Source organism: Macaca nemestrina, chromosome 6 (genome assembly GCF_043159975.1).
Source record: "Macaca nemestrina isolate mMacNem1 chromosome 6, mMacNem.hap1, whole genome shotgun sequence".
Lineage (NCBI taxonomy): Eukaryota > Metazoa > Chordata > Mammalia > Primates > Cercopithecidae > Macaca > Macaca nemestrina.
Window position 1 is genome coordinate 171936089 of NC_092130.1, and position 13423 is coordinate 171949511.

At 40.1% G+C, this 13423-nt stretch overlaps 1 protein-coding gene across 6 annotated transcripts in view; it reads left to right on the forward strand.

The window, feature by feature from the left end:
* Positions 1-13423, forward strand: part of LOC105489489 (semaphorin 5A) — a 512498-nt gene that overhangs the window by 225901 nt on the left and 273174 nt on the right. For all 6 annotated transcript variants that reach the window (XM_011754315.3, XM_011754312.3, XM_011754314.2 and 3 more), the window contains exon 5: positions 12534-12579. In XM_011754315.3, coding sequence (XP_011752617.2) covers positions 12534-12579 — 46 coding nt within the window. The remainder of the gene's footprint in view (positions 1-12533; positions 12580-13423) is intronic.

Consider the following 13423-nt stretch of genomic DNA (forward strand, 5'->3'; position numbering starts at 1 on the left):
GGTTCTAAACAAGGGGGATTACTTTTAAATCCACATAAAATTTGTTTTAAACAACTGGCCAATATCATTATTTTTTGGTGATTATAATTCTTGTTTTTACTTGAAAATTTTACCTGGGAATTACTCTGTTGGAGGCAATATATAATTAACAGGGAAACTGAAGATGTTTATCAGATCAGTGATTCTGCTTCCAGTAGCCACACTTATTCGTCTTTTCCAAAGGATATATTTTAGTCAAGTTTACACAATTAAAGGAAATACATGCTGAGTGGTATGAAATCAGAGATTAGCAGCGAATGCAAAAAGGAGTAGAGTCCCATTGTGGAAAGAGATCCGAGGTAATGCTGATTTTCACGTTGTGTTTACATTAATTATGACTTAGGACAAGCAGCTGGTGATGGAAAAGGAACGGTGCTTTTCATTGCAGTCTTTTTTATCCTCTTCCAATCAAATCATGAACCTCCACTTTAGGGTTTAAAGGTTTCCGCTTCTCTGTCCCTTACCTTCTCAGGGCTGGCCCCTATGCACAGGTATGTCCTTTAAGATTCTCTGGGCTTCTCTCTTTCTTCTACCTGCTCTCCCCTTTCTTCTAATTGGCTTATTTGATTAGTTATCCTATATATGTTAAAAGGTCTCCTTGTTGTCTGCTGGCTTTGTTACCTTTTGTCCAATATTTGCCAAACATTAGTGTTCTTAAGTATTAGCTAGGACATTTGTTCAAAATTAGGATGCCCCTCCCAGCTCTGCTGATTTAGGTGGCTCAGGGTGTGTGCTTTTAACAAACTGGTGGCCGACTGACATGCCTGGGAAAGATTTCTAACCATTCTGTTCCTTCTGCTATTGTGAAAAAAACAAAAACTAAAACTAAAACACAATAAATGAATCTGTATTTTTTTCCCTGCTTGAGTTGGGAGAATATCGGCCTGGTACAACAGTTACCTATTTAGTTACAAATAACTAAGAACATACAGTTGGTCTTCCCTGGGTTCTGCATCTGCAGATTTAACCAACCACAAGCCTAAAATATTTGGAAAAATGAAAAACAAACAATACAACAATGAAAATCATACCAATAAAAACAATGTGGTATAACAACTATTTACATGTATTACGTGCTAGATATTATAAGTAATCTAGAGCTGATTTAAAGTATATGGGAAGATGTGCGTAGGTTATAGGTAAATACCAATCCATTTTATATCAGGGACTTGAGCATCCATGGATTTTGGCACTCGAGGTTGTCTTGGAGCCAATGCTCTGGGGATACCAAGAGACAGCTGGAAATAAATAAATGTACAAAGGCTTCCTATTTCCCAGATCCCATGAACAAACCAACAAAGGGCTTTGATAATAATTGAATAACTTATTTGCATGTGCATGTGCTACAGACTAAGTAGTGAGAGCTTTTCTCCTACCCAGGTCCACACAGAGTTCATCCAAATGTATTAGTTCATGTAGTTATTCTTTCAAGATTCTGTGTTCCTCAAATATTTATTGAACCTACTTTATGCCAGGAGGCATCTTAGGCATTAGAGAAACAAAGATGAAGCATCTTCTCTACCTGATGAGGACTTTCTAGTCCAGCACAAGGGTTGGCAAGCTGGGGCCCCAGAGTTGCCTCCTGTTTTCATAAATATGCTTTTATTGGCACATAGCCACACCCACTCATTCACACATCTTCCGTGGCTGCTTTTGACCTAAAACTGCAGAGATGAGTAGTTGGGACATAGACCACAAAAGCAAAATATCTGCTCTCTGGCCCCATAACAAAAAGTATGCTGATCCTGGCCTAGTGGGTGAGACAGGGGCACAAGCAATTCAATTCTCCAAGGGAAGTCTGAGTAAAGGGTCCTGAAAACAGCAAGAGTAAAGGGATATGATGGTACATGGATCTGAAGAGGCTGCATTGAGAAGGTGCTCCTCCAGCTGGGCCTGAGTGATACGTGAGGAATCTGGCAGGGAAGACAGAGAATCACATGGGAAAAGTCAGAGATTCTGATGAGGCTGAAAAGTGCTTGGCTCCGTGGCACCTGTTGGTGACAGAAAGGGGGAAGTAATTAGAGGTGAAGCCCTGAGCATTAGTTGGGGTCAGATTATAAAGAAGTTTAGACTTGGTCCTCTAGGCTCACTGCAACCTCTGCCTCCTGGGTTCAAGCAATTCTCCTGCCTCAGCCTCCCGAGTAGCTGGGATTGCAGGTACCCGCCACCATGTCCGGCTAATTGTATTTTTAGTGTTGACAGGGTTTTACTGTGTTAGCCAGGCTGGTCTCGAACTCCTGACCTCAAGTGATCCACCCACCTTGGCCTCTCGAGGTGCTGGGATTACAGGTGTGAGTCACTGTGCCCGGCCAGAATCTTTGATTTAATCAAGCTCCCATTGCTCTGCTGGCTTGGTAAATTTGAGAACCTCTGCTAAAGTCATTGAGAAGCCCAGGAGATTTCTACGTTTATGTATTCAAATAATCATGTTTGCATTAGGAAGATATGTCCACCATATTGTGTGCAGGACATGCTAGAACTTGCAGAATTTGGAGCGAGGCATGGCAGTTGAGGGTTGTGGATCAGGTGAGGGTACAGGGTGCTTAAACTTAGGCAGTGATGATGGAATTGGAGATGAGAAGCCAGATTTGAGACATGTTTCAGTGCTGGGTTTGACAGCAATTGATGGCCAACAGAATGGGTTGGCTGGTGGCAAGGATCAAACCATGCAGTGAATTTTGGGAGTGTGACTGGGATACAGCATATGGGAGAATGAGCTGTAATTCTTTGATTATTAGAAGATACATGAGAAAAAAAATCTCAGATTTGTATGAATACTGAAGATAACCTAGAAAATTAATTGTATGTGGAAATAATTTAAAGCATGAATAGTCCTAGGAAATCACAGGTTAAAGGAACCATAGAAATACTCAGTTGGCATTTTTTTCAAATGAAAAATTATCTCTGTTAACTGAAAAATGGAAAAGAACAAATCATATACCCAGTGGACCCACAAAGACAAAAGTCGAGAGTTAAATTTAGAGCAATAAATCGTCATCTGTAATCCTCACAGCACTGAGAGATTTGCAAGTAATAATTAAAGCATAATAAAATGTAAACTATTAGTGTAATTATTAACAATATTGATTAATAACTTTTACCCTAAATATATTTGTGGGAAAATATTTTTCTGATTTTATATCTCTGAGATTTGCTGGCAGCATTGTTCTAGTTATTGCATGCCATTAAAATGTATCTTTGTTGTTTCATTTTACTTGCTAAATAATAAGAGGCTATCCATCTATTTTTGCACCTTTTAATCTTGGTATTTAAATATATAACAATGCTATTAAAATGGTTTGATCTCAGTTTTAATGTGTTCTTTGAAACTTATTTCTAATAACCAAGACTTTTAAGGAGCTTGAAATGGTCTTTCTGGGATAGGGAATGAAAGAAGTTAATATGATTCTGGGAGAATGGGTACCGGACACACATAACAGCATTAACAGCAACAAAAATTAAATTACAGTTATCTTGAACTTTGTATAGCCTGAAGAATACATATTTACTGTTTTTGAGGAGGGTAGAGAAAATTGTGATTGAGGAGATAGCTAATCGCATGACCATAATATAAATTTGTCACTATATTTTAAAATATTTTAGAAAAAAATTTACAAAAGAATTAAAACTGTAATTTAAATGTGATCTCACTATTTAAATATAATGTTATACTGTTTGGAAAGGCTTTGTAATTTTGACATTTAATTATCTTCTGAGAAATCCATGAAAAAACTACATGAAGCAGACATTTTTTAGGATGGTTATGACCACAAAATTAAAAGGCTCCTAGAATTTGCTTATAGTCGACCAGCATAATGGAAAGTCTTGGAAATCACAATTATAGATAGGTTGGTGAATTGGTGAATTATATGAGTTACATGATTAAATTAAATCATTATATTCTTTAAAGTTACTGATATGATCACGATGTTAAATATTTACATTTAGATAAACTAATTTTACAACAACATTTTATGTTTTAAAGGATATAGTTACTATTTTTCCTTAGTTTATTGATTGATTGATTGATTGATTGAGACAGAGTCTTGCTCTGTAGCCCGGGCTGGAGTACAGTGGCAGGATCTCTGCTCAGTGCAACCTCTGCCTGGCATGTTCAAGGATTCTAGTGCCTCAGCCTCTCGAGTAGATGGGATTACAGTTGTGCACCACTATGCCTGGCTAATTTTTTTGTATATTTAGTAGGGGTGGGTTCTCACCATGTTGGCCAGGCTAGTCTCGAACTACCAACCTCAGGGGATCTACCTGCTTCGTCCTCCCTCATGCCTGTAATCCCAGCACTTTGGGAGGCCCAGGCGGGTGGGTCACCTGAGGTCAGGAGTTTGAGACCAGCCTGGCCAACACAGCGAAACCCCATCTCTACTAAAAATACAAAAAAAAATTAGCTGGGCATGGTGGCATCCACCTGTAATCTCCACTACTCTGGAGGCTGAGGCACAAGAATTGCTGAATGCCTGCAATGGAGGTTGCAGTGAGCTGAGATCCTGCCACTGCCCTTCAGCCTGGGTAATAGAGTGAGACTCCATCTCAAACATAATTTGTTATCTTCAAAAGTCTACCAGTGCAATTGAAAATGTAGGTATCATGTAGGATGTCACTGTACTTGAAAAGTTCTATGCCAGTTAGATGTTGACAGCAGTGAGGATGGAAGGAAACTGGCAGTGAGGAAAGTATTGTGGGCCGGAAGCTGGTGCAGGGACAGGAGAGACTAGTCAGCTCTCAGACTCCCCCAGCTGGCTCATGGGCAGTGTGTGTTTTGTCTCCAGATTGTCTCATGATTGGCCTTGGTCTAAACTTTTATTAGACACCAACAAATATTTCTGTCAACACTGTTGAAATGTTTTATACATTTACTTGGCTTCTGCCTTCATTTGCTCTAGTACAAAATACAAATCTACCTTCCTTAATTCTTCTTTTCTCAGTTATAAGCAAGCCTCTAACTCACATGTTCAATAGGAACTTATAATTTTTTTCTTCGATTTTATAGTCATATTCATCAGAGACCAGTTGAGTTATTCTAAGAGAATGTCATTTTAAAACACCTGTGTCTTTCATAATTTATGGAGGTCAAAGTTAAGTTTTATAGTGTCTCTAGATGAAATGAGTCATTTAGTTAATATGCTCATGATGGCTCAACCTTTTCTTTAATGCTGGCTGCATTTTATTACTTTACATGAAGATACAAATGAACTTCATCTATTAAGGTCCCCACTGCTCCCTCCGAGAATATATTGTTGTGCTTAGTGATTTGTTTCTAATAGGCCGCTAGGGGAAGTGATGGGACCCAGGAATGAGTTATTCAATCCTAGAGTCAGTAAGAAAGAAACTTTGGTGAAGACGTAGAAAACCCATTCAGGTGTCTAGTGGGGAAACGAAGAATGGGCTTTAATATTGTGATTTTTGCATCTGCCAAATTTAATAGCTTTGTGATTTGAATTATTCAGCCCATTGGATCTATGTACTCCTCATATATTATTACTCCTAAAAGGAATCTGGTTTATTGCACGTGAATGTGCAATGTCAAATTTTATTCCATGGCATTTGGAAAAAAAAAAAAAAGTAGATCCATACCAAGGGAAGAAAAACTCATATTTTGATTTACTATAGCCACAAAACTGAACTGTTACACTTTGGCAAACTCTTGCTTTTCACTTTGGTAATGACAGGAGAAAAATAGAAGTATAGAATCATTCCCCCAAGCTATACAACTAATACATTCAAAGAATCTAATCTCTTAACCTCTTGCACCACTGCCTTTTTCCCTGAAGAATGGCAATAGTCCTTATTACTACCTATTTACATCTGGGGTGTTATGAAGATTAATGAGATCACTTAAATGCTTTGGGTTGCTCAGAGCATTGCCCTATTAGGGAGACTGACCCTACGTGCAACATTTGGTTAGCATTTACAGTTGGCCAGGGGTCAGAAGCATTACTTCTTCATGTTGGAAAGGCTGGTGGCTTTTCTCGTGAACCTCACACATATTGTTTTCCCTCCTCTGTGCTCGCACAATTGCAAGATAAAGTGATTGCCTCTTGTGTAATACCCTGGAGGACAGCCACTTGCAGGCTTCCATAGATCTTACTTTAGTTTGTGAGTAGCCCAACACCAGGGAATATCAATTTTTTATCCCCTTTAGAAGGTTTTCTTTCTTTTTGTAACCTTTAACTTTGTAGGTCATTGACCTAAACTGTGATGAATCAAGCTGTCTTGAGAGATTGCAAGTCCCTTATGTTGCCAGCTGGCTTGGAATTTTTCCTACAGCAAAAATGCATTTGGAGTTGTACGTGGGGCCAAATAGTTTGAGGAAAGAGATTTGAGAATAGCAGAATCCACACTATGTTTTGTCAGATTCTACTTCTTGGGATGTGATTAGGGAATTCTACAGCTGTTTTACTTATGGTTCATCTTTTAAAATATTGTTTAAAATAGCTGAAAATTGTAATAAGATAAGGTGAATACTAAATTGTTTGTGTAGCGAGGCATTTGACTACTTAGGTTTTACATGGACCATAGTCATTTATTAAACTAATATTTAGGCCAGGCGCGGTGGCTCACGCCTGTGATCCCAGCACTTTGGGAGGCTAAGGCGGGAGGATCACTTGAGGTCATGAGTTCAAGACCAGCCTGGCCAACATGGTGAAACCCTGTCTCTACTAGAAATACAAAAATTAGGCATGGTAGCACGTCCGTATAATCCCAGCCACTGGGGAGGCTGAGGCAGGAGAATTGCTTGAACCTGGGAGGCGAAGGTTGCAGTGAGCTGAGATCATACCATTGTACTCTAGCCTGGGCGAAGAAGCGAGACTCCATCTCAGAAAGAAAAAAAAAAAAAATTAAAAGCACCTACCAACTCTGTGCCTTAAAAATCAAACAAATAAAAAGCAACAAAAATATAACCAATCAACTGGCATGAATATACACATTAAATAGATGTTGATCTGTATAAGACGATAAATAGTTCTGACAGGTGGAGTGTTACAATTTTTAAGAAAGCTTCATCAGCTGATTTTATTATTAACAAATACATAAGTACTTATTACATAAATTTATACTATTAAAGAATTATTGTATCTATTTTATATGTTGAGGTTTCTTTTAAGATTATTTTGAAATAAGTTACTCAGTTGTGAAAAATAACACATGAAAAACACTTCTCAGGAAATGATTTAAATTTGCCATAATAAAAAGATTTTTGTTAGATGGCCATTTATTCATAGAACTTAGGCATTGTGTGTGTGTGTGTGTATATATATATATATATATATATATTTTTTTTTTTTTTTTTTTTTTTTTTTTTTTTTTGAGACGGAGTCTCGCTCCGTCACCCAGGCTGGAGTGCAGTGGCGCGATCTCGGCTCACTGCAAGCTCCGCCTCCCGGGTTCACGCCATTCTCCTGCCTCAGCCTCCCGAGTAGCTGGGACTACAGGCACCTGCCACCACGTCCGCCTAATTGTTTGTATTTTTAGTAGAGATGGGGTTTCACCGTGTTAGACAGGATGGTCTCGATCTCCTGACCTCGTGATCCGCCCGCCTCGGTCTCCCAAAGTGCTGGGATTACAGGCCTGAGCCACCACGCCCGGCCGGCATTGTGTATATCTAAACATGGTCATAGTCTTTTGGGAATTTGTTGTATTTAAATACATTGAGATAATTGTATAGTTTATCTCTTTCATTTCATAAGTTAAGAAATAGGGCTATTTTTAGAATTAGGTATGGGCAGGGAGTTATTCAGGCAAAATAAAAAGAGAGAAAAGAGGTGCTATTTAAACAGCCAGACCCGTAGGCTCAAACTGTTCTCCTCATGGGGAGACATACATCACAGCCAGATCACAGTCCCAGAGGTGAAAATTGATGGCCTAGGATCAAATTTGTTATTAGCAGAACTAAGACTTGAATTTTCTTAAAATGGTTTGTAAATGGTCCTGTAAATGACCAGTGAAGATATGAAATACTCATAGCATAAGAGCTGTTGCTGTGTTTGTTTCTGTGGGTGTGCATGTTTGGTGCAGGTGAAATTAGGAAGGGGACATTGAATGACTAATAGGTGAGGCCATGAGGCATAATGGGACAAGGGACATTAAGACGGGAGGCTTGTTTCTAATCCCAGGACTTTCTCTGAAGCCTTACACTATTGGACAAATCTCACTGCACTTCTTAATTTATAAAAGTTTCCTCATCTATAAATCGAGGGGTATATACTTTTTCGTGACAGCTTAGTTCTCAATTTCTTAGACTCTATATTATTAGATTAAAAATATGAGAATGGGGTAAAATAATCACCAATTTTTATCTTGCAACCCAGAAAATACTAGAAAAAGAAAAGTTCAAATCCTCTGGTGCTTTCCTTCCTGGGGTATCGGATGTGGTGATGGTGATGGTGGTGGTGATGGTATTTCATAGTAAGCGTGCCCCTCCATCCTCTCTGCCCCTTCCTTTCACCTATTGAATACCTCTGCCATATTGATTTGTTATTGCTTGTGAGATAATTGGAAGGGCACCATAGCTCTCTGGTATTTGGAAGGAGAAGAGGTAGATGGTTGAACTCCTCTAGCAATGTTTCTGGACAGGCGGGGTACCTTACAACCCATTGGAAGTTGAGAAGCAGAAAAATAATGATCAGAAGAGTTATCTTTGCTTATGGAGATGTGGACTGAGAATGTAGCATATTTTTTATTATAAGCCATTATCTTCTTCTGTGGAAAACACCTGAAAGCTGGAAGCAGGTGTTGCATACGGGAATCTCTGTGTCTCCTCCACTCCCGACCCAAGTAGACAGAGAGCTCTTCGCTTGATCTGCACAGAGCTCTACAGAGCACTGCAGACTCTGCTATCATCTTTTCTCAAAGGGCCTGACAGCATTTCCAGCTCTTCCTTTGGCTATGAGAGCTTCTTTTCAAGAAAGTTTCCGGAGACAGATACCATAGTGTGAACATAAATGTGCACACGTATGTGTGTGAGTATGCAAGAAAGAAGGAACCATGAGATATCACCAAAGCTCTTAGGTAATTCATTTACTAAATGAATGAGTTTCTTTTATTGGAAATATTTACTGAAGAAGTCTTTCTTAAAATTGCCAGTGGGTTGAAAAGGGGTAGGACCACTGGATTCCAGGACCAATGACAAAATGAACATAGAAGTTGGCACCATTAATTGATGCTTACAGTAGGTCAGACTTCATTCTAAGTGTTTTTCTTAGATTTAAACCTCACAGCAACGCTAGGGGATGGGTTTGATTATTAGCTCCATTTTACAGATGAAAAGACTAAGGCGTAGAGAGAAATGCTTTCTTCCTGAGATTGTATAGAGGCAGAACTCCAGCTTTTGCATGAATATTCTTAATCGCTAGGTAATACTGCCTCCCATAGCAAAGGGGCAGCCTCTTGAAACCAGAAAGACAGTGAGAAATATGTGGGAGTGGGGAGCTGAGCTGCCCATAGAGGCAATGGGTGTGCAATGCCAGTGATTTCCCTGGTGCCGCTGTGTACTAGTCTGTTCTCATGCTACTAGAAACACCGGAGACTGGGTAATTTATAAACAAAATAAGTTTAATTGATTCACAGTTATACATGGCTGGGGAGGCCTTAGGAAACTTGTAATCATGGTGGAAGGTGAAGGGAAAGCAAGCTTGGGCCTTCTCACATGGTGGCAGGAGAGAGAAATGCAACCCGGGGAAATGCCAGATGCTTATAAAACCATCAGATCTCATGAGACTCACTCAGTATCATGAGAACAACATGAAGCAACCCGCCCCCATGAGCCAATCACCTCCTACTAGGCCCCTCCCTGGACACATGGGGATTACGGGGATTAAAATTTCAGATGAGATTTGGGTGGGGACACAGCCAAACGATATCACACGTAAGCCCCACTTCTGAAAGCCTTGTCTGCGTGTGTGTGTAGATTTCTCACTTCCCTTAGAGGAGGTGTGCTGGTTTCTAGGTCACATTGGGTGAAAGCTTGGCTGATGTTGAGATGCGAGTCACCCTCCAGTGCCAGCTACCTTGGCTGCTTCAACATACTCTTCTGTGTGTGCACCAAGTTCACATTTGTTCCTCTGAAAACGACTGTTGTTGAGACAGGATCTCTCTCTGTCGCCCAGGCTGGAGTGCAGTGGCAGGATCGTGGCTCACTGGAGCCTTGACCTCCCAGGCTCCATCGATCCTCCCACTTTAGCCCCTTGAGTAGCCAGGACTACAAGCATGCATCACGACACCTGACTTATTTTTGTGTTTTTTCTTTTTTGTGGAGATGGGGTCTCCCTATGTTGCCTAGGCCTGTCTAGAACTCCAGGGCTCAAGTGATTAGCCCACCTTGGCCTCCCACAGTGCTGGGATTACAGGGCAATGTGCCTGGCCTGCAGATGACATTTCTGTTGGAGTCCTAGACTCATGGCACCGACTAAATCAAAAGACTTTCCTGTAATATTCCCTCCCCTCAGAGGTATCCTTTACCTGGTTTTTCATAGAGGGCTGCAGCATTATAATAAAGGACAGGGGAACTTTTCCTGAAATGGCTTTGTGATGGAGGTGGCGTGTGCCAAGCAGTGCTCTGGGAGCTTCTCTTGGGGTATATCAGAGGTGAGACTGGAAAGGTAGAAAGAGTGTGTTAAGGAGACTATTGCTGTGGTTTGGGGAAGGCTGTTTTCACTCAGTTTAGAGAGGTGGTACGCCCATGTGAGGGGGCAAATTGTGTGAAACCTGAATGCCCGGGAGGCAATGCCTGGATTCATGAGATAACTGAATGTGAGCCTGGTCCTCTTTCATCCTGCAGCTGTGTGTGTACATGTGCTTCTGAGTGCCAGCTGGCATGGGGGCTTCGTCCTCCCTAACTCTGTCCATACCATAGGGATGTTTCTTGGTCATCTCAAGGCTATACCCTTGGGCCACTTTGGCTGTCACTTGTCACTTCTACTGGGACATATGTCCAACTTATATATTTACCCCCCTCCCCACGATAGTGAAAATAGTCAACATTTATGCCTTATTGTTGTTGTAAAATTTCTCTCTTTGTTCCATAGAAGTGACCTTGGACCAGCCCATTATAACAACATCCTTGGCTTCTTGGAGATCCTGCCTCATGTTCATTTGCATCTTAGTTTGTTTACCTTTATGTGCCAGCATCTTCTTGCCATTATTATTTGTACTGGGGCTGACTTTCTCCTCCCTTCCTCTTTGGGGTGCTGTTGGTGCACATTCCTGCCCCATCTTCCCATTTACATGATGCCAGGATTTCAGTTAGAGGCCGAAGCAAAGAATACTGAGGGAGGTGAATGAGTTATTTCTAAAACCTGCAACACTAGAGTCCAAAGCCCGGTGTAACTAATCTGTATCTTTTTTCCCTGTGCTCTACTGATCTCCATTGCATATTTCACTGTTCTTCCCCTTCTTTGTTGAAATTGATAGTTTTCTTTTCTCTGATTTCCTATTTTGCACTTGGGCAGTGAAACTGACTCTTTGAAGCCCTTGATGTCATCAGTTTCCTTTGGTTTATATTTCTTTCTTTTCTTTTTTTTTAAACCAAATTCCATAAACTGAAAATTATATTTATGTGTGTGTGTATATATATACACACATAAATACCCTGATATATATCATGCTTGCATATACACACACACACACACACACACACACACACACGCACGCACTATTTATTTATTTATTTATTTATTTTTGAGACAGGGTCTCACTCACCTTGTCACCCAGTCCATAGTGCAGTGGGGTGATCACAGCTTACTGCAACCTCCACCTCCCAGGATCAAGGCATCCTCCTGCCTCAGCCTCCTGAGTAGCAGGGACCATAGGCATATGCCACTATATCTGTATAATTTTTGTATTTTCTGTAGAGACAGGTTTTGCCATGGTTCCCAGGAGCCTGGCAACCTCCACCTCCCAGGATCAAAACATCCTCCCGCCTAAGCCTCCCAAAGTGCTGGGATTACAGGTGTGAGCCACCATACTGCACCCAAGTTCATAATTCTAAACTTTTATTACATACTGAATCCATCCTACAAGGTAGAGTACTGTGAACCTCAGAGCATTGCTTGAATTCAACATCTTAATTATAAAACATAGGGAATTTAGGTGATGATTAAAAAGGAAGACCTATGAGGAATGTTTTTACATCATCTTGCTTAAGTGAAACTCGGTTTCAGAATGGAATGCCCATGTCCTTTTATTTATTCCATATAGATCAAGAGAGCCAGTTAATGACTTACACTTACCATAATTATGTACAAACACACCCCACTTATTCGTTAGCTTTCTCACCAATCTCAAATGTGTATTTGTTGACATCTTGAATTCCTCTTTGTACTCTAAGATCCAAGGAAAGTAGTGCTAACCATATTCTTAGAAAGAAGATGCTTTTGAAGTCAAAATTATTATTTTATTTTCTTTGTTCTTGAAATTTTTATAAACTCTTCACTTTCTGGGATTGATTAAAAATAAAACTGCTCTCTTTTTGTATTTTGTAGAAACTACCTCTTCAGGTTACAGCTTGAGGATCTGTCTCTCATCCAGGTAGGTGCAATTTATTTTTCTCAAGCTTTCATTTTACATTCAATTAACTCACTGTTTGAGGAGATGAAGACAGATGTATGTAAAGGTGTTAATCCAGGCTGAGCAGGCGCTCATTTCCTCAGCGGGTCAGGCCTCAGGACTAAGGCTGCCCTACTTGTTATGAGTCATCACCTCCCTTAATTCCCAATTAGCCTTTTCCTCCTGCCAGGTGGCCCTCTTTGTTCCGTGGATATGATCCTGATTTATCCTTCCTTAGATGAGAGACCATTCAAGGAACATTACCTCAAAGCCTGGATGCATTCGTTTCCCCACAGCAATCATCGATTATTATTTTGATGCATCAATTTCTTGTAAAACAGTTTTGTTTCCTCTTTATAATTTATATTAACATAAATATGAATACTTGGGTTAAAAGCTAACTCTAACAAAGAATAAAGGGAAATAGATCAAAATGAAATTTACCTCCTTCTGTTGTTGCAGTTTGGACAATGGATCTGAGATCTTGTGCTTACATGAAGTATTTATTTTAGTAGCAGATCTGAGTCACAAAAGCCCACTTTTCCCTCTAGTCTTTAAAAAGTGTCTCCTAGAAAATAAGAGAGTTAAGACACAAATATCTTGTTCGCCAAGATTCTGGAACTCCCTGTGGACCATACCAGAATCTTTGGGCTGTGTAGAGTTTGGAAAAAGTTCTTCAACCCATTTTAGTCTCACTGTCATGTACTAGAGCTCTAAGAAGTGATTGGAGAGGATTTTATATTATTTTATTCTCTCTTTAATGCTGCTGCTTTTGAGCATTCAGGGATCTTCAGAGCTAGGTTTTAGTATTAGATCTATCTTTTAC